At 39.6% G+C, this 22155-nt stretch overlaps 1 protein-coding gene across 1 annotated transcript in view; it reads right to left on the bottom strand.

Annotated features, from left to right (window-relative positions):
- Positions 1-222: 222 nt before the first annotated feature.
- TICRR (TOPBP1 interacting checkpoint and replication regulator) overlaps positions 223-22155 on the bottom strand; it is a 39961-nt gene continuing 18028 nt past the window's right edge. Inside the window, exons 11-22 of the mRNA XM_043986537.1 lie at positions 22063-22142; positions 21599-21826; positions 21006-21102; positions 20748-20805; positions 18280-18423; positions 15376-15466; positions 14922-14983; positions 12619-12753; positions 11875-12029; positions 2959-5167; positions 2616-2738; positions 223-890 (exon numbers count right to left, since the gene is read on the bottom strand). Coding sequence (XP_043842472.1) covers positions 775-890; positions 2616-2738; positions 2959-5167; positions 11875-12029; positions 12619-12753; positions 14922-14983; positions 15376-15466; positions 18280-18423; positions 20748-20805; positions 21006-21102; positions 21599-21826; positions 22063-22142 — 3498 coding nt within the window. The 3' untranslated portion in view covers positions 223-774. The remainder of the gene's footprint in view (positions 891-2615; positions 2739-2958; positions 5168-11874; positions 12030-12618; positions 12754-14921; positions 14984-15375; positions 15467-18279; positions 18424-20747; positions 20806-21005; positions 21103-21598; positions 21827-22062; positions 22143-22155) is intronic.

Raw genomic sequence — 22155 nt, forward strand, 5'->3', positions numbered from 1 at the left:
GGGAGGGAGAAAAATTTGGAACTCTAAATCTTATGAAAATGAATGTTGAAAACTACCCTTACATGTAACTGGAAAAAAATAAATGTTTGTTGCAAAAAATAAAAAAAAAGTGCTATTCCTGATTTTACAGATGAGGAAACAAGCTCCCATGTTAAGTGACTTGCTTAAAGTTACATAGATAGTAAGTGGTAGAGACAGAGTACCCTCAGGGCCACTGTTCTTTCTCCTACTCGATATTGCATCTGTACATTGAACTCAGTGCTTCAAGTAACAATTTATTATATTATACAAAGGGAATGTGGACAATTTCTTCTGCCACATTAGATGTGATCTTGCTCCATCTTGGGTGAGGTGTGGAACGGAGGTTGATGGAGAAATTGAATGCAGGGAATAATAACCCCCCACTTTCTAGCCAAACTCCAAGGCCTGAGAACAGTAGAAGAGGCTTGAAGCCAGGTCCCCAGCACCTTTCTGCCTGGCTCTCTCTGCCCTTATCCCCTGTACTTTCTCAAATAATTTAAAAAGCCCTTGTCTCCAGCTCCGAAAAGAGACACAAGCATTGCAGAAATCTCTTCGCTCAATCGCACGAAGGATGAGCAGGGTTTTCTGTGTTATTTCACAAATTCATTCATAGCATAAGCCTGTGAGTGTCCAATACATCTGATGAAAGTCAGTCTTTGGACTGAAGAGAGACAAGAACAGAGAATCCCTGTTGTGCCAGGCCAGAATGGCCTTTGGCAAAGTTGGTAATGGCTATATAACCAACCAATTTTACTAGCTGAGCAGCCTTTTCCGAGTATAAGTTCTATTAATAGGATGTCTCTGGGAGATTGCTATATTGAAAGGAGATTCTTGGTCTGCAGGACTTGGAAATATGTCCATCTCTTCATCTGTAAAAAGGCAAAGATTTAGAATTAAGTTACCAAGTACTGGAGGTAGATATAAAGATGGATGGGAAAGTTTTAAGAAGACAACAGTTAAATTTGTAAGATACCATACAGTGTTAGGCTCAGACTCTCAATACTATGGAGTATAAACTTTTCATCAGCTCCTCCAATCTTAATTAAGGTTATTCAAACATTCATCTATCTGAACAAAGCTTCTTAAACTATGGGTTGCAACCCCACATGGGGTCGTTTAACTGAATGTGGGGGTTGCAGAAAATTTAGCAACAGTAAAAGGTTATGTATACCTATTTCATGTACTTATATACCTGGGGTTGTATAAAAATTTTTTGGGCAAAAAGGGGTCCTAAGTGGAAAAAGAAGTCCTATACCTGAAGATAAAGAGAAGGGGGAGCAAAAGCCAATCAACAATGGTATGCATTTAGTTTTTCAATTCTCCTTTACCTTCAGTTTGATTTCTCAGGATTGTGGGCTTAAACTAATTTACATGACTTATAATTTTAGTGTTTTTTTAAGAGGCATAAGAATGAACTAAATTATAGCTCAATGGTTTTAAAGTCTTTATGACCACTTACATTCCCAATAAGTATGGTCAAAGAAAGAAATCTATTTACCCAGTGTTGTTAACAGATTGTTAATTTCTCAGGTTAACTTCTCAGGTAGGATGAAAGAGAAGCAATTTTGTTTACAATAGTCACAAAAAACAGGTTTTGAAGCCTCCTTTCCCCCCTTTTTGGTCCAGACCTAAGATTTCATTGGTGTAGGGGAACTCTTGGTGAGGAAATTCCCTCTATAAATGTAACTGTTCTGTAATTTAGAGAGTTGCCCGGGGGAATGACAGGTTAAATGACTTGCTTAGCCAGGGTCACCAAGCCAGAATTTGTCAGAAGCAAGACCTGAATCCAGGTTTTTGACTCCCTAGGTCAGTTTTCTTTTCTTTCTTTTTTTTTTAGGCAGTTGGGGTTAACTGGGGTCACACTGCTAGTAAGTGTCAAGTGTCTGAGGCTGTATTTGAACTCAGGTCCTCCTGAATCCAGGGCCTGTGCTCTCTCCACTGTACCACCTAGCTGCTCCCGGTCAGTTTTCTATCAACTACACTACACTAGTTATCATTAGAATGGATGGCATAATTATCAGATGGTGACATTATAAATGCAGATATAAACTCAGTGACACAAATTATAGAAAAGTGCCCAACTGTGGTGTTAAACATACATCTATTCTTTACCAATTAGCCACCCTCATTCCACCCCTTCGCAGCTTTTTTACTTTTCCAGCCTAGCTTTTTCTTGGGGGTAATGGTCAGTTTCTATTTTCCTGTTTTCAAGAAGACTAAAGTGCTTGGAAGAATGCAAGGAGTTTTTATAATAAAAAAGCTTGGCAATCCAAATCAGATTTTCCGAGATGGGGACATAACATCGTAGGCTATATATTAAACATTTTAGAACGTTTAGAATGCATTCCACTTTCCCTAACTCCTTAAAAACATTTTATCTGATAACTCTGGGCTAACTTAATTCCTAGTGCTTAATGCATGGGATACTCAAATACTTCCACTCTGGAGTTCCCTATACTGATGAAATCACAGGTCTAAATGAAAATAAATGTTGAGCTGGACTGGCAGCCAAAAAAAAGGTCATAGTTTTGACACTGGCAAGAGTCCCTAGGATTTGCTGATCAATAACGTAGGTTACAATTTAGATGGCTTACCTCTAATATCCTTTCGCTGAAAGGAAGGTGCTTTTCCTTGGTATAGTAGTGGAGACTGGGTCAGTGCCCGAAGACCACTAGCAGAAAGACAGCTCTTCACAGAACAGTTAGGTGGGGTGGAGCCTAAAGAGATACCACACCACAAATACATAATTTGGTCCAGTGCCTGACACATAACAGGCACCTGAAAAATACTGGCTCAATAAATGAAAAAACATGCTGCCACATTCCCCCATGGACTCCGGATACAAAAAGTATAAGCAAGCTCATCTTTCTAAGAATTTCATCTCTCACAATTCCCAACAATAAGCAAATTGGAAGAAGACTTCAAGAATATACTTACCTGAAACGAATACCTCATCATCCCCCATGGAAGAAGGCTGCTTTTTATTTCTACTTGGAGATTTCCTTTCTTCCTTGGTTTCGTTATCAGCAGAAATGACCTGGTTCCCTTTTTGGCTGCCATAAGATCTGGTTTGGAGCTCAGTTTCTTCCTTAGAGGAAAGCGGTCTTTTCCTAGAGAACAATCCAAATTGCCCCTTTGAAAAACTGTCCTCCCCTCTAGGCTCACAGTCGCTAGAAGGAGACTGATCTGGAAGCCGATATACTCCTTCAAGTTCAAAATCCCCCAAGATGGGAGTTTTGCTGATGCACTGCTCAAAAACTCTCTCCTTTCCCTCCTCTTCAATACCAGCTATGTTCCCCAGGAGATCAGAATCTCTTTCATTTCTCCCGCCACAAGAATTAATATTGCTGTCTACTGCCTTCTTTTTTCTTGGCCAGTCTTGGATTGTATCAGGAGTGGTTTTCCCTTTGTGCCTGGGAGATGGTGTCCAGGGAACCCAAACATCTGTTGGGGAGGGGGAGGTGGTGCTAGAGGGAAAGTGAGTTGGAGTATAAGACTGACAGATATACATCTGCCTCCCATTCTTGCCCGGGGTAGTATGGGAAGAATGAAGACAGGGAGATGAGACATAAGCAGCTTCAATTTGGCTAGGTTTATTCTGGTGCGACAAGCACTCAATATCAGGAAAGTTCTCTTCTCCCAGATATGTATCCACCTTTTTTTGGTTTTCAGTACTGACAGAAGTAGATTCTACCCTTTTAATACGAAGCTTGGGTAGGCCGGAGGCTTGCATCTCCAGCTCAACCTCATAGGTTGGAGGGCTAGCAGGAATCACTTTCAGATGGTCTTCTGAAAGCGGAGGTGAAGCTTTTGGATCAGCTAGTCGTGCTGCAGCCTGTCTCTGCCTTCTATCTGCAGTACAACGAAGGGCATAAGATGGTACCAAAGGAGACTTGGGCTTATCAGGTGGAGAAGCCACCTCATTAGATGTAGAAGGCTGTTCATAAGTAAGAGCCATACTGAACCCTTCAGTTGGTCTTACAGAAGTTTCTGTGCTATCATTGCTCTGGTGTTCTCTTGCATTCTGGGTAGTGAATAGCAGAGAGGAATCAAGCCATTCACACCCTACATCAGCTAATGGGCAAAAGTGCTCACTGGGGGAAAAAGGAGAAGGAAGGTTTACTTTTTTCTGCTCCTTTTTAGGGGATGAGTCTATAGTTGCCATATCTCTTTGTTCAACTGTAGGATCATCAGAAGTATTGAATTGGTGAAGTGGCAAACTTCTTTCAAGGATGGAATTATTTCTGTTCATATGTTGTTTCCTGGTCTTAGAAGGTGGTGGAGGGTGACCATTACAAGGTTGAGTTACCCTTGAATTCTTTTTAGGAGTTGAGATAAGATTACAGGTAGGAGGTGTGACTGTCATAGTTGGTGACTTCTGTAGCATCCTCCAACCAAATTCTCCAAGTTCAGCAGGAGAAAGAGATTTCCTAGTTGGAGTCTTTATTGAAGCATCATGTAGTGGAGAATTAAATAGGGTTTTTTTTTGGGAAGAAATAGGTGGTGTGAATGCAGCAACCACATTCCCTGATACTTTTATGTTTTGGGCAGTTTTATCTTTTAATTCATTAATGTATTCCACTGACTGAGAAACTGTATGTATGAGAACATCTGGGTCTTGGTTTCTCTGATTTAGAGGTGCCACTGCAACTACTTGGCCAGGTTTTCTTGGAGATGCAGAGGCTGCTGATTTCTGAGGTGTTTTCTGGGAGTGCTTAATGGGAGTCAAATAGTTAGTATTAGCAGTCTGGATAGTTAATGGGACCTGGGCTATAGAACATGAAACATCAGCAAGACTGGAATTCCTCTGAAGTGACCAAGGAGGAGTCTCTAGAAGTTCAGGTGTCTGACTTCTTGGCCTTTTGGGAGTTCTTAATTCCATCTTCTCAAGAGGAGAGGGGGATTCTTTTTGCAGGGAGCTTCCCTTCTGAGGGATTACTTCTGCCTCAGATAGTGATGTAACTTCTAAGTCAGGTGAAAAGTCTTTTCTAGAATTCTCACAAGCCGTCTGATCTGTCGATACATTTTTTGAAGTGGTTTTTCTTTGTTTTCTTGGAGTATGATATGACATTTGTGGTGTTCGTGGTGATCTCCTCAGAATTCTGTTAGTGGGGGTCCAAGGCTGTTGATCACTTTTCCTAGGAGTCTATAAAGAAAGTGACAATGATCATTTCAACTCAAATATTATAACCAGTGTTTTTTTTTTTAAATACAGGCAACTGGTAAGCTTATGCCTGGCATTCCCATAAAGACCCATTTGAGAGAGTCACAGAATAAGAAAACAGGAAAATAAGAGAAAGTAGAGGTTTTGACTTTTGGTTGAATCCAAGTCTAAAACTGTGAAGTTTTCTTTTCTAGGTAACAATCAACTTTGACCATTTTCTTCTCCCCATCATCAGCTCCAATTCTGCTGTCCAGTTTGTAAGACTTACCATTTTGGAGAGCAATCTGGAATTATTCCCAAAGAGTTATTAAACTGCCTATACCCTTTGACCCAGCAATACCACTACCAGGTCTATTTCCAAAGATGATTAGGGAAATGGGAAAAGATCCTGTATGTTTCAAAATATTCACAGCAGCTCTCTTTGTGTTGGCAAAGAACTGGCAACTGTAGGGATGCTCATCAATAGGGGAATGGCTAAACAAGTTGTGGTATTTGATCATGATGGAAGACTGTTGTGCCTATAAGAAATGATGAGTTTGTTGATTTTAGAAAAACATGGATAGACTTGCACAAAATAATGAAGCGGGAAAGGAACAGAATCAAGACACTGTTGTATAAAGTAACAGCAATAATGTTTTTTGTTTGTTTGTTTGTTTTTTGGTGAGGCAATTGGGATTAAGTGACTTGCCCAGGATCACACAGCTAGTAAGTATCAAGGGTCTGAGGTGGGATTTTAACTCAGGTCCTCCTGAATCCAGGGCTGGTGCCTTATCCACTGCACCACCTAGCTGTCCCAGCAATACTGTTTTAAGAACAACTTTGATTAAGTCATTTTGACTATTATAAATACCCAAACTAATGACAAAAGACCTATGAAGGAAGGCACTATCTGCATCCAGAGAAAGATAAAATATGTATAGAATGATTTTGTACACACACACACACACACACACACACACACACACACACCCCTAATGGTATCCATCTCTAGGATGGGATAGGGGGAGGGAATTTTTTTAAAAAGGAAAAAAGTTACATGATAACTATACTTTTTTTACAAGGTTAAGTAACTTGTACATAGTAGATTTGTAGTTTTCAAGTGCAATCTTTTTTTTTTTTTTTTTTAGTGAGGCAATGGGGGTTACTTGCCCAGGGTCACACAGCTAGTAAGTGTTAAGTGTCTGAGGCCGGATTTGAACTCAGGTCCTTCTGACTCCAGGGCCGGTGCTCTATCCACTGCACCACCTAGCTGCCCCTCAAGTGCAATCTTTTAAAAAAAATACTATGTTATGGAAATGATTGTTTTATCTCATAAATTAAAATAATTTTTTTAAAAAATTAAAGACTTATGGTCTCTATAAAACTTCAAAAAATTTTGTATAGTACAATTAAAAACATTTTCTCTAATTGTTTTCTGTCATTTGATTCATAACATACCCACTCTCCAAATAAAATTTGCATTTCATATGGTTATTTCCATCTGTTGGTCCTTTTTTATGTACCTTTCACCTCCTACTCATATTCTGTTCTAGCCAAGCATACTTTGTCCCCACAGATCCAATTGCCTTTTATCTCTTGGCCTTTCCAAGATCAACCCCAAATATCTTCCTAATTATTGTTATTTTTATAAATACATTGATTCTCCACTAAAACTTTGATCTGATACTTCATCCTAGTATCAAGGTGAACTTGTGTTCTTGACCACTCACTCCTCAATCTCCTTTGCTGGATCTTCATTTAGGTCCTGTCCTATAATCCCATAGGGCTCTGTCCTAGACCATCTTCTCTTCTCCCTCTGCTAGTTTACTTGGTGATCTCATCAACACCCATGGATTCAATTATCATCCCTATGGGGATGATTTTCAAATCCAGTCAATCCAGTTCTAACCTCTCTGCTAACTTCCAGTCTTTTTTTTTTTTTTGAAATTTATTTATTTTTCCGTTACATGTAAAGATAGTTCTCAACTTTTGTTTATACAAACTTTCCAGTTTCAGATTTTTCTCCCTCCCCTCCCTCCCCCCTCCCCCCCTCCCCTAGACAGCAGGTAATCTGATATAGGTTATATCTATATATCTCTCTATATATGTATATATATACACATATACACAATAACATTAATCCTATTTCTGCATTAGTCATGTTATAAGAGAAAAATCAGAGCAATGATGAAAAACCTCAAAATAGAAAAAACAACAGCACCACAAACAAAAGAAATAGTATGGTTCATTCAGCATCTATACTCCACAGTTTTGTTTTTTTTTTTCCTTGGATTTGGAGATCCTCTTCTATCATGAATTCCCTGGAACTCTTCTGTACCATTGCATTGGTGAGAAGAATATAGTCCATCACAGTAGATCAACACTCAATGTTGCTAATACTGTGTACAATGTTCTTCTGGTTCTGCTCATCTCACTCATCATCAGCCCACACAAGACCCTTCAGGTTTCTCTGAACTCCTCCTGCTCATCGTTTCTTACAGCACAATAGTATTCCATTGTATTCATATACTACAACTTGTCCAGCCATTCCCCAGTTGATGGGCAATCCCCTCAACTTCCAATTCCTTGCCACCACATAAAGAGCAGCTATAAATATTTTGGTACATGTGGGTCCCTTTCCCCTTTCCATGATTTCTTTGGGAAAAAGACATTGCTGGGTCAAAGGGTATGGACAGCTTTATTGCCCTTTGGGCATAATTCCAAATTGCTCTCCAGAATGGTTGGATCAGTTCACAGCTCCACCAACAATGCATTAGTGTTCTAATTTTCCCACAGCTTCTCCAACATTTATTATTTTCCTTTTTTGTCATTTTAGCCAATCTGACAGGTGTTAGGTGGTACCTCAGAGTTGTTTTAATTTGCATCTCTCTAATCAATAGTGATTTAGAGCATTTTTTTCATATGGGAATAGATAGCTTTGGTTTCTTCATCAGAAAACTGCCTGTTCATATCCTTTGACCATTTCTCAATTGAGGAATGACTTGGATTCTTATAAATTTGATTTAGTTCCCTATATATTTTAGAGATGAGGCCTTTATCAGAAGTACTGACCACAAAAATTGTTTCCCAGCTTTCTGCCTCCCTTCTAATTTTGGATGCATTGCTTATGTTTGTACAAAAATTTTTTAATTTAATGTATTCAAAATCATCCATTTTGCATTTTATAATATACTCTATCTCTTGTTTGGTCATAAACTGTTTTCCTTTCCAAAGATCTGATAGGTAGACTATTCCTTTCCCTCCTAATTTACCTATGGTATCACCTCTTATGTCTAAATCGTGTATCCATTTTGACCTTATTTTAGTATAAGGTGTAAGATGTTGGTCTATGCCTAATTTCTGCCATACTATCTTCCAGTTTTCCCAGCAGTTTTTGTCAAATACTGAGTTCCTATCCCAGAAGCTGGAGTCTTTGGGTTTATCAAACACTACATTACTAGTGTCATTTACTACTGCATTTCCTGTGCCTAGCCTATACCATTGATCTACCACTCTATTTTTTAGCCAGTACCAGATAGTTTTGATGACTGCTGCTTTATAGTAAAGCTCTAGGTTTGGTACTGCTAACTCACCTTCCTTTGAATTTTTTTTCATTATTTCCCTGGATATTCTTGATTTTTTGTTTTTCCAGATGAATTGTTATTATTTTTTCTAGCTCTCTAAAATAATTTTTAGGTAGTCTGATTGGTATGGCACTGAATAAGTATAACTTCCAGTCTTCCATCCTGAAATGTCCATTGGACATCTTGAACTGGGTGTTCCATAGACATCTTAAAAACAACATGTCTAAAACCGAACTCATTATTTTTTCCCCAAAACCTTCCTTTCTTAATGTTCCTATTAGGGAAAAGACTGGAAAGCTTGTGAGGGCACTACCATTCTACCAATCACTCAGGTTTGAAATCTAGGTGTCATCCTCTCCTCCTTCAGTGCCACTGCCCCTGCCCCATGACCTTACTCCTGGATGACTGCTAGCTGGTCTGCTTGCCACGAGTCTCTGTCCACTCAGAAGTCTAAATGATCTTCCTCCAGTGCAGGTCTGACCGTGCCATCCCCCATCTACTCAAGAAACTCCAGTGGCTCCCTATCATTATTTGGCCTTTAGAGTCCTTATAACCTGGCTTTCTCTGCTCCTGTTTTCCCCACTATTCTTCTACCTTACAGCTCCCCCACTCCCCTTCCCTTGTATTCACTGATACTGACCTCCTTGTTGTTCCTCAAACAAGACCCTCCATCTCCCAACCCTGAACATTTTCACTGGCTGTCTCACATGCCTAAACGCTCTTCCTCTTCACCTTTGATTCCAGGCTTCCCTAGCTTCCCTCGAGTCCCAGCTAAATCCTGCCTTTCACAAAAACCCATTCTTGATATCCCTTAATTCTAGTGCCTCTCATCTACATTATCCCATAAATAGCTTGTATAGAGTTGTTTTCACATTTCCCCATTATCCTGTGAGCCCTCTGCGTCTTGCCTTTTTTTGTACCCCTAGCACTTAGCAGAGTGCATGGTGCATTGTAGGGGCTTTGCTAATAAATGTTTATTGACTGATCCACAAGCAGTGGAACTGAACAAAGACTACTGGGAAACCTGAAAAGTAGTTTGGTACAACGTAAGTATAGACTGGCACGTCCTACCATATACCAAGATAAACTCCAAAAAGGTACATGACAGACATAAAGGGTGCTATCATAAACAAATTAGAGAAGTATGGAAGAAATTACCTTTCAGATCTATAGATAGAGGAGGAATTAGTTCATGACCAACTGAGGACAGAGAGGATCACAGAAGACAAAATGGCCAATTTTTGTCATAAAAAAATAAAAACCAATATAGCAAAAATGAGAAGGGAAGCAGGCAACTGGGAAAAATTGTTACAGTAAGTTTCTCTAATGAGTCTCATTTCTAAGATATAGAGAAAACTGTTTAAAATTTATAAGAGCCACTCTAATTGATAATGGTTAAAAGATCTGGCCTTCTGTTGTGGCTGCCATTGAGGCTGCAATCATGCTGCAGCCATGCCCATCTGCTACCCCATGGCTATGGGCTTCAACAAGGGCCAGTTACCAAAAACATTTCGAAGCTGCAACACTGCGGCTGCCATGGGCACCTGGCAAACACACTAAGTCTGTGAGAGAGATGATCCCGGAAGTGTGTGTGTTTGACCCAGGCCGTGGAATTGTTAAATGTCTCCAAGGATAAGTGAGCCCTAAAGTTCATCAAAAAAGGGTGGGAACTCACATCTGAGCCAAGAGGAAGAGAGAGAAGCTCAGCAATGTCCTGGCTGCCATGAGGAAGGACTAAACTGGACCCTGCCTACCTTTCCCCAGTTATCCAATAAAGATTTAACAAACAAACAAACAAAAAAGATCTGAACAAGTAGTTTTCTAAGGAAGAAATCTAAACCATCACTAGCCATAATGGGGAAAAAAAGCTCCAAATCACCAGTAATTAGAGAAATGAAAATTAAAGCAACTCTGAGGTTCCACCCCAGAGCTTACAAAAAAGGAAAATGAAAAATATCAAAGGAGCTCCAGAAAAAACAAGGTACATTATCTGGAAGACAATTTAAAACTGTACCTCAAAAGTTAATCAATTGTGCATATACTTTGACCCAGTGATACCACTACAAGGCCTATAACACAAAGAGATCAAAGAAATAGGAACAGTCCTCTTTTTGTGGTGCCAAAGAACTGGTGTCCATCAACTGGCTTATTATACATGAATGTAACAGAATACTATTGTGCCATTAGAAAAGATGAAAGGGACATTTTCAGAAAAATGTGGGAAGATCTGCATGAACTGACAAAGAGTGAAATGAACAGAACCAGGAGAATAATTTATGCAACAACACTGTAAAGATAAACAACTTTAAAAGATTGAAGAACTCTGATCAATGCAATGACCAACCATGATTTGAGAGGTCACATGATGAAACATTAGAATGACCTCCTGACATAAAAGCGATGTACTTGGGGCAGCTAGGTGGTGCAGTGGATACAGCACCGGCCCTGAAGTCAGGAGTACCTGAGTTCGAATCCGGCCTCAGACACTTAACACTTACTAGCTGTGTGACCCTGGGCAAGTCACTTAACCCCAACTGCCTCACTAAAAAAAAAAAAAGCGATGTACTCAGGGTGCAGGTTGAAGCATATTTTTTGGACATGGCCAATGAAGGAATTGATTTGCTTGATTGCATGTTTGTTACAAGAGTTTTTTCTTCCCACCAGTTGGTGATTGGGGAGGCAAAAGGGAGAGAACATAGATTTCTATTAATTGAAAAAAATAAAATTGACTACACAAGTGGAGTTTAACTTCTGGCAGGTCTTATCAACCTGGAAAGTCTTTGAGTACTGACCCAGGAAACAAAACTACCTTTTCCTCAAGTATCAGCTTAGCTCAGAGAGGATCAATGTTAGAGTGTGGGCAACTAGGTAATAAACATTTTTAGCTCCAGCAACTCATGGTTTGTGATCTATACTGGTGGAGGCAGATCACAAAATCTCATATCATCTAGTTCAACCTCTAAATCATAAATCCTTGAATTATAAATAGATGGATTACATGTGCTTGTGTCTTGTATATTGTATTTGTAAGCCCCCTAATAAAGGCCACATCTAATCCTTACTTATGACTCCTAAGAACATCATAGCCAACTTAGTACCTTAAGATGCTCATTATAAGGCATTTACCTCATAAACAATAGGCTTTTCAGAATCCAATGGGTTTTTTGGAGACCTTTTAGTTCCGTGCAATTCTTTTGTGGGAGTAGTCATCTCAGAGACTGCACCAAAAAGAAGCCTCTTGGGAGAACGGATACCCTGAATTATAGGACATTCCTTAGTATCTAAAAAATAAAGCATGAAAGCATTTTAGTGCTATTGGCTCTCTCCCTATAGCATAAAGAAATCCAAATTATAATTGGAAAAATAAAATTTAGCTTAAAAAAAGATCTATTACATTGATGCTTTTGTGCATTTTGTTAAATATTTGCTACATAACCTGCCAACTTCAGCCTATATGTTAGCAAATACAGGAAACTAGCTGAACGTGAATGTTGCAAAAAAACAGACAAACAAAAAAAGCAATACAGGTAACTTGCTTTTCATGATAATGAAAAGGAGGAATGGCATGGATAATATAACATATATAAGATTTCACACCTAATTTGAGACTTGACTGTATAGCAAAAGTTCTGGGTTATCATAGATTAATTTCTCTTGAATAATGAAAGGACCATGTCATGGGCAACATGCTATACTGGTTCAAAGTACATATATTCCAGCAGGAAGCTGGAAAAGTTTTTCCACACAGAGAAAGCTCAGTGCATGTATATCATATCCCTAACTCAAGCAAACAGCAGATTTGACATTTCCCCAAAGTACTATATTACCTCCCACCCATCAAAACTGACTTCTGAGAAGTATGTAAGTGACCTGATTCATCCTTCTGTCTCAGGTACACCTTCTGTATATTTCGAGGCTTTGGCTGTGAGATAGGGTAGAAGGAAGCAGAGTTTGTTCTCACAAATGACAGATGCTTGATGCGAGGACTTCGTCTCAAACTCATTTCTAGAAAAGCAGAATGATAGCCAAGTTATCCAGGGAAGATAGATCCTTGCCATTTTCACAGTAAACAGGAAAAATATTTACGTTACAATGATTAAAAGAAAAGATGGAAATTCTACACCAATCACTAGTTTAGTAGTAAGATTTCTTAAGTGTTGCTACAAATATACATAGTGTTTAGGATGTGGCCCCATGGAGGGACAGAGAAGCACTGACCTACTAGATGTCTTTTCCTGAAGTTCCATAAAAACCAATGTGGACATCACCTTTGTTCCATTTTTTAAAAACTCCAAAGCACTTCACAGAAAAGCAGGTTATATCAGGCTTCACCCTGATTCTATTTCCATTTGAATAAGGATCCAAAAAACATCTAAATAAGGTCATAGGAAAATGCCCAGAGCAGCAAAACTCACAGAAGAATGTGCTGAAATCATCTTCTAACCAAGAACGGCTTGGAAGGTCAGAAGGAGGGAGATGCTGTGCTGATACAGGAGTTGGGCTCAACCCCACAGTCACCCTGACACAGATCCAGTCTCAGGAAGTCCCCACCAGAGAAGGAGACCCCCAGAGCCTCTGAATCAGCTGAAGCACCAGTGTCATCTGGAACTAAGCTCACAGTCTGGTGAGTGGGCTGAGCCCTGGGCAGGGGAGAGACTACAGGGGTCTATGCTGGTGCTAAGGCAGAACTTGGATTTTACACCCCTACTGAGAACCAGGTGGTAGGCTCGAGTAGAAGTGGCCCAGGTGGGGGAGGGGCACAGGCTCATCGGAGCTAACAACCACAACACACAAAGCTGGTTGATTGGCAAGTTGGTCTGGGATCATCTAGGACCAGGAAATAGGCCTGGTGAGGGAAGAACCTGATTCTCCTTAAATCATACCACCTGTGACTTCTTAAGCTTGGGATACTGCAGCCTGGAAACAGTGCCCCACTTTAAGGAGCTAAAAGTCTAGTAAAAGAAAGGCAAGATGAGCTGACAGAGAAAGGTGAGGACCATAGAAAGTTTCTTCAGTAACAAGGAAGACCAAGGGGCACTCTCAGAGGAAGATGCCAACATCAGGGCCCCTATATCTAAAGCTTCCAAGAAAAATACGAATTGGTCTCAGGCCATAGAGGTGCTCAAAAAGGACTTTGAAGATAAAATTAGAAAGGTAGAGGAAAAAATGGAAAGAGAAATGAGGGTGATGCAGGAAAGACATGAGAAAAAAGTCAACAGCTTGAAAAGTCAAATGGAAAAGGAGGTACAAAAGCTCTCTGATGAAAATAATTGCCTAAGTATTAGGATTGAACAAATGGAAGCCAGTGACTATGAGAAACCAAGACACAATAAAGCAAATCCATTTGAATAAGGATGTTATTTCTCCATAAACTGCCTCAGTAACTTTAAAGGTATGAAAGAATAATTTATACTACCGTTACAATGATATCATGTAATGGCCAAGATTTCACTTAAGAGGTGGCCGCTTTTCTAGAGTGAAGTATGTGTTCATTCATAAGAGCATTTATTAAATAACCTGAAGCATTTTTGTCAAACCACATAATATGATAGTCGTTTTCAAATAGCTGAGTTTGTCATCTGGGAGATTAAACCTATGTTGAGTATTTTAGAGAGCAGAAATAGGACTAATGAGTAAAAGTTACACAGGGACAGATTTAAGATGAATATAATTAGGGGGCCGCTAGGTGACGCAGTAGATAAAGCACAAGCCCTGGATTAAGGAGGACCTGAGTTCAAATCTGACCCCAGACACTTGACACTTACTAGCTGTGTGACAAGTCACTTAACCCTCATTGCCCTGCCCAAAAAACAAAACAAAACAAGACGTATATTCATCTAATTATATTATTAGAGCTGTCCGTAAATAGAATGGTCTATTTCTTGATAGGAGACCTCCGTCAGTCACTGGAAGTATTCAGCAGAAGTTAGATGACCATCTGCCTATGAGGTGAGGGGATTGTTGGATTAAGTAGGAGGTTAGACTAAATGAACTCTAAGGATCCTTGCAATTCATGCCCCTTCAACTACAAAAGTCTGAATTACAATCATGGGCTTGACACCATCATCATTTTCTATAAAATGCTTTAGAATTCAGGATAAAATAGAGAGAAAGTTGGTGTATTAAGACTAAGGAAAAGTCAAAAGATAAACTTAAATTCCCCAAATACCCACCACATTCTTCTTTTTCAGGGGATTCTTCAACAACATCTATGTCAGGGCCAGGGTCAGAGGACCTTGAGAAAAAGGAAAATGATGCATGTGAGTTTTATTACACTTGAGTAGGGATCATCCTAATAACCTCTCACCAGAGAGCCCCATGACTATTAAAATTCTTGAGACTCAGACAATTCCCTATGTGCCCAAAGTGGGTGTACTAATTTCCAATCTGAACATATTAGGAGTCAGTCAACCACCCGTTGGAAACCCAAAGTTTTACATTTCCAAGTTATACACATTTTGGTCATTTTTCTTTTGAATACCCAAACATGCCTCTACCTCTGAAGATACAGCTTTAGCCTAGGCAGACAAGATCTGAAGTTACAGGAGATGTATGGTAAAGGTCACACTAAAACCAAAAAGGGTACAGTGATTTAATGAAGCAGATAAAGATAAGAACGCCACTTACCTGCCCTTAATTTGTCTTTGAAGTAATCTTCTAGACACCTGTTTGTGCAGTGGAGTCTCTGATACCCTCTTAGTTAGCAGTTTATGATAATCTAAATGACGAAAGAAGCAGAAATTACAAACTTTACATGACTTTATAATGGGCAAATATTAGCATGAAAGGTAGCAGCCTCAAATTTCAAGTGATTTGAGGAGGTAGATGGCTCGCGTTAGTGACTGCTGTGCTAATCAGGACAGAAAGGATCTTAGTCCTTTTCAATTTAATCATCGTGGGATAAGACTGGCTGGTCTGTCAACACTAAAAAGGATAATGCATATAACATTTTGTAGACTTTCTCCTAAGAGTTTAATGACCTATCATGACACACCAGACCAGTAAGTTGGCTAGTTCCATAGAAAATAGCAGAATTGATTTTCTTAATCTTATTTCTTAACATCCTTTTAGTACTTCAGAATTGAAGCAAATGGGGTTGTGATATCTACTGCTACCATTAATTACATATGTGAAATATATTGACCTACATTTTATAAAAACCCTTACTTCTACCCATGTACTATAAGAGTTAAATAAAATGGGATAAAGCAGGTGTGACTGGTAAGCTGACGAGCTTTTATTTTTCTACCTGTGTTGCTATAAGAAACATTAATAGGGGGGGGGGGTTGGCGGGGGCAGCTAGGTGGCACAATGGATAAAGCACTGGCCCTGGATTCAGGAGGACCTGAGTTCAAATCTGACCTCAGACACTTCACACTTACTAGCTGTGTGACCCTGGGCAAGTCACTTAACCCCCACTGCCCCGCCAAAAAAAAAAAAAAAGAAAGAAAGAAAGAAACATTAACATACACATATACAAATTTTATGTTTCTGTATACATAGTGTATCCCAAAGTCTTGGTGCAATCTTAAACTATTAAAATTTAAAACTGGACTACGACTTGGGACATGTTATATTTTAAGAAAACAGAGTTAAATAGGCAAGTTAGTTATAGTGATCATTGAATGACATCTTACCAATAAACTAGTTTAAACACAAATATGTAGCTTTGTAACAACATGGATCCTTAATGTTACCCCGACCTACCTCTCCAAGATCAGCTCTTATTACTTCTCTGCATTTACTTTTTAAATTGGGGGGGGGGGGGCAGGGCAATGAGGGTTAAGTGACTTGCCCAGGGTCACACAGCTAGTAAGTGTTAAGTGTCTGAGGCCAGATTTGAACTCAGGTCCTCCTGAATTCAGGGCTGGTGCTTTATCCACTGTGCCACCTAGCTGCCCCCTCTGCATTTACTTTTTGCTCCTGCCCCAATGGCCTGCTTTATCACTCCTGTGAGTAAATAGTTCATATAATATTCTTCCTGCCCTTTCTTCTCCATTTGTTTAAGGCTCATCCTTTCAACATCTAGCTCAAATATTACTTTTTCCACGTAGACTACTTTAACTATCCTAGCAGGTGATCCCTCTCTTCTTTGTGTTTCTGTTATACTTATTGGCTATACTACTTCATCATACAGCATCCTATATTGCTATTTTTTTTCCTTTTGTGTTTATGTGAAGATTTCAAGCTCCATATTGGTAGGACTATATCATGTGGGCCTCTGGGTTATCAGTCATTAACAACAATTAGCAGCTAGCATTTAAATAGTGGTCTAAGGTTTGCATAATACTTTACACATGGGAAGTTGGTGCTATTATTATCCTCATTTTATAGATAAGGAAACTGAGGCAGACAGGGGTTAAGTGACTTGCCTGGGGTCATATAGCTAGTAGGAGGTGGGAATGGAACTCATCTTCCTGACTTGACCTCAGGCTCAGTGCCCTAATTCATGGTGCCTCTTAGTAGTATGTGCACATAGTAGGTATTCAATAAAATGTTTGCAGCTATTGTTATAAAGTAGTATTTTCAATCATATAAGCTATTTTATACATAGCCTGAAGGATAAAGGAAACGCATCCTATTTTACTTAAAACTATATCAAATTCCGAACCTAAAAATACAATGGAGTAAAAAATATCTAGAACCTCTATCTGTATTAAACCAATCAGCTTTTTTTTTTTAAAAGCTAATCAGTTTTTAAGGGATGTTCCAAAGAGGGTGGGGGAAAGTAGGGAGAAAAGAGATCATAGCTGCCCTTCATTAAGCCTGGCCTCTAGGGACACTCCTAAGAGCTATTTAGCTTAGCTGTGAAAAACCTTTCCCTTAGTTCAGATGAACCAAGATTTGTAATTTTGAAAGGGGGCTATTACTAGGAAACCAAGGGAAAAACAAACTACAAAAGTAGAGAAATGGGCAAGATTACACAACAGAGATTACTGTTTATCTTCAGCCTTAGCTGAGTTAGATACTGCTCTAAACTATTAATATTCCTCAGATGAGGTAGATTTTCAGGTTGATACTGTTGCTAGGTCTGGTGAGATTTGTTTAGAACCTGGTCCCCTTGATGATGAATTCACTGCTCTATCTGACTTATGATTCTTCTGGGCTTCAAGCCATCCTTCAATGGCTGCAATGCATATTCCCTAACCAGTTATTAAAGCTTGCTATACCTACCTTTTGGGAGAAGCTTGGTTTCTTCACCTAATGTTTTATGCTGGCATTTAAGCCTAGTTTCTCTAACAGTCATGTGGCTTATATATAGCAGCTACAGTGGCTCCTGCCATCTCTTAAGAAAGGTGGAGGAGGGGTCGGCTAGGTGGCGCAGTGGATAAAGCACTGGCCCTGGATTCAGGAGGACCCGGGTTCAAATCCGGCCTTAGACACTTGACACTTACTAGCTGTGTGACCCTGGGCAAGTCACTTAACCCCCATTGCCCCGCAAAAAAAAAAAAAAAAGAAAGGTGGAGGAGATAGTTATGATGGTTAATCCTTTCTTACTTGGAGCTATTCCTACATGGACACATACAGTACCTTGAATCTCCTTGAAGTTGTCAGCTTTGTATTTTAGCCCTTCAACAGCTGACACTGAATGACTTCGGGGCAGTTTTTTCACAGATCTTTTTGAAGGAGAAAGCGTCTCTTGGTTGAAAAGGTTTCTTCGAACTTTGGTCACTTCTGAAACCACCAAAAAAATATTATTTTTGAGACAAGAGGGATATTTACTCAAAGCAAAAAGGCTTTAAAAAAGCCAAACCCTAAATAGGATCAGATTAAAGTAGAATTATTTGGATTTATGAAGTATTCCTTTAAATATTTCTTTCTTGGGCAGCTAGGTGGCGCAGTGGATAAAGCACCAGCCCTGGATTCAGGAGGACCTGAGTTCAAATTTGACCTCAGACACTTGACACTTATTAGCTGTGTGACCCTGGGCAAGTCACTTAACCCTCATTGCCCCACTTAAAAAAAAAAGACAATATATTTAGAGTTGGTGGGGAGTTACAAAGGTTATCTGGTCCAATACACTTATTTTTTAGATAAAGAAAGCAAGGCCCATAGATTTGTATTTTGCTCAATGATTTACTTAAAATAACACTGGTAGTAAGTGGCAAAGCTGGGATTTGAACCCAAGTTCTCTGAGTCCAAATCCCCCACATTTTCTACTATACCATTTTGCTGACTAGCCGATTATAATAATCCCAACTCTACCCTCATTAGTAATTTATTCTACAAAACTTTTCAGGAAAAATTAGAATTGTTTCTACCAAAATCCACTTTGTCAGTGATTGAACAGGATCATTGTTCTATCCTGAAAGAAATGCCTTTTTTTTTTTTTTGGTGGGGCAATAGGGGTTAAGTGACTTGCCCAGGGTCACACAGCTAGTAAGTGTCACGTGTCTGAGAACGGATTTGAACTCAGGTACTCCTGAATCCAGGGCTGGTGCTTTATCCACTGCGCTATCTAGCTGCCCCCAAGAAATGTCTTTTTGAGATGCAATAATAGTAGCTAAAATTTCTCTAAAGGTCAGATTTTTTTCAGTGCTTTCTTTTTATTTAACACCAAAGAATTTTAAAGATGGAAGTAGAGATTTTGAGGTGGTTCTATCTTCAAGCAATTCAATGGCTAAAACATGTAATCAAAGAATAAAATTTTCCTGAGTGTCCTAAATGGGCAAGGCACTGTGCGGGGGTTGGGGGGCAAGGAAAGAACTATATATATTGCCTCTGCCTATAACTCAGAATCTAGTCGAAGAGACAAAACATACACAGAATGGGAGACAGATTGTGCAGTAGAAAACCAGCTGAATTTACACTCAGGAGACCTCGATTCAAATCTTGCCTCTGCCTCTCACTGTCTGTGTAACCTTAGGCAAGTCAATTTTCCTCTCTGAGCCTCGGTTTTTTCAAAGGTAGAGACTCCCCAATTCCTGATGAAAGCTGACATTCCTGTTGTAAGGGAGGTTTTAAAAGATCCTCCAGGTTTGTTAAGCTCCGTATGGGCTACCAATCTGTAAGGGCCAAATTTAATATGGGAAGAGTTAATTGGGAGGCTAGCTGCAATATTGGGACTCAAAAACAATGGGGAATCTTTAGGTCCCGAGCCTCCTCTCTTCCACATTGCCCCCTCCCCAATTGTGTCTCCCAGACTGATAAGAAAAGAGATTAAAAGGCCTCTTTTTAAAGAATAAACAAAAAAAAACCAGGGTTTATTGATGGGAAAAAATAAGGACAAAGAAAAGCAGGAAATACGACCTGTAAATTTGCCCACCAGACTCAGCTGCTTCATTTGGCTCTCTCTACCTCCCTGCATGTCAGCGCTTAACTCTCTTGCCTGCCACTGTGAACTCTTCTCTCTCTCTCTCTCTCTCTCTCTCTCTCTCTCTCTCTCTCTCTCTCGTCTCCTCCCCACCTCTTCTCTACCCCCCAGAATAAAAAACCCTTCTCTCACAGGAAACCCGAGCCAACTACCCACACACCCCAAGCCAATTCGCTGGCACCCCAGGGGTGGCGCCCAATGCTGGCTGGGGCACAGGGTTTCCTTGCATACCCCTGCTTGGCAGAAGGAGCTGGGACTCGGGTTTTCCGTGCATGCCCCCACTGGGCGGAGGGAGCCAGGGCATGCCCGGGGTGGAGGCATGCCTGAGGTTTTCTAATTTTAGCCAAAGATGCGGTCCCCAAATCACAATCAATTCTTCCACTGCTCATTAACACTAAGAAAGTTATGCTATACAATATTTGTGTTGAAGACTCAAATAGCACACGAGGAAGTTTTGTCTCCATTATAAAATAGTCCCTGATGTCTGACTTATCTTTCCTATGAGGGAGAAGTTAAATCTTAATTAAATTATTGGAAACTTTTAGCACATGTGCTCTAGGTCACGTTAGTGGGTATATTTTACCAACCAAAAACCCTACATAGTTCAATAACTGCCTGCAGGGACTTCAACATGTCTACTTAAAGATAACTTCTCGTATTCCACAGAGGAAATAGAGAAACATACCTTGAACCAAATCTTTTACTGGGAGTGGCGGCTGCTGATGACCAGGATGAAAGTTTTCCTGAAAGTTCAAGAAAATCTGATATAAGTAATTTTCTGAATTAATTTCTATTAAAAGAATAAAAGTTCCATATGGATTAACTGGAGGGGCTGTTATTGGTGGGGCTTTTCTCCTTGTATGAAAATCACTGTTCATAATTGGAGTAATCTTACAATTGTAATTCCCTGGTTTATCCTCTTTCTACCATGGGAACTCCTTACTTTTTTGGCAGCTCTCTTGGAAACCTTAGGAATTTCAATTTGCCGAAGATTTTGTGCTGCTTCCGTCACACTCCTATGTCTTGTTAATGCATGTTTCCTATTTTTAAAAAAGTGAGAACCAGTTAGACGAATAACTGGATAGGTGTCAGAACAGTTCAGGGGCAGCCAAATAAGAGCATAAAAGATAAAGTTACAAAAATCAGTATAGTTCATGTTCCCTTAGGACCATATTTATAGCCAAACAAATTAAGCATTCCCAGAGGTAGGGTACATTTAAATAATTATGAATAAATCTGAGAAAAGTTCAAAAGCTGGGCTGAAATCCTAAATGTACGTAGATGGGCTAAGACCCCACTATCTGGATGAATATGAAGGAGCAAAGCAAGACCTGGGTTTCATCTGAGGATTTTTGAATACTCTGTGGAGTACAGAATATTGTATTATTTTCTAGGTAACTTAAGAGTCTTGGATATTCAGTGTATGTCATTCAGAAGGTTAGTTCAGCACTGGTCAATCACTAACAGGGAAAATAAAGATAGGACTATGGCTCTAATAAGTCCATTGTTTCTAATAAAACACTGGAAGATATTTACCTTTTCTTGGCTGATCGGCTACGTAGCTCCTCCAGTTGGTCAGATTCAGTGCTGACCGACACTGTGCTATGAGTATGTGGCACAGAAAGTGTTGGTGATCCACTCTCCTGTGTCATGGAATCATCGCTGAAGAAATCTGCAGGAAGGATGACAGCCAGCTTCTGGGGAATCACAAATCCCAGGCCATAGTAAAGATTTCCAAGTGTCTTTGGAATGGAGTCAATATACCTGTGGAATAGATTGTTCAAATGCAAAACAGATAACAAACATTCTGCTCTTCTCTAATTCTCTTTTATTATCTAACACTAACTTCAATTTGCTGCAAATTCTACATGGTTTTAACACCTCAATCCTGATGAATTCTATGTTTCTATGAATTTCCATGATTTGCATTTCTATGGTACAATTCGTATAGAAGCCTTGATAAGATAACTTTAAAACTGATTGTCGTCCATCAAACTTACAATTCCAAAATTTCCTCCAAAAACCCTGATAAATATGCTGGATCCTCAGTTAAACAAACTGCTCGAAGCAAGTTTGTCACCTGAAAAGATAAA

This window comes from Dromiciops gliroides, chromosome 2, assembly GCF_019393635.1.
Source record: "Dromiciops gliroides isolate mDroGli1 chromosome 2, mDroGli1.pri, whole genome shotgun sequence".
Classification (NCBI taxonomy): domain Eukaryota; kingdom Metazoa; phylum Chordata; class Mammalia; order Microbiotheria; family Microbiotheriidae; genus Dromiciops; species Dromiciops gliroides.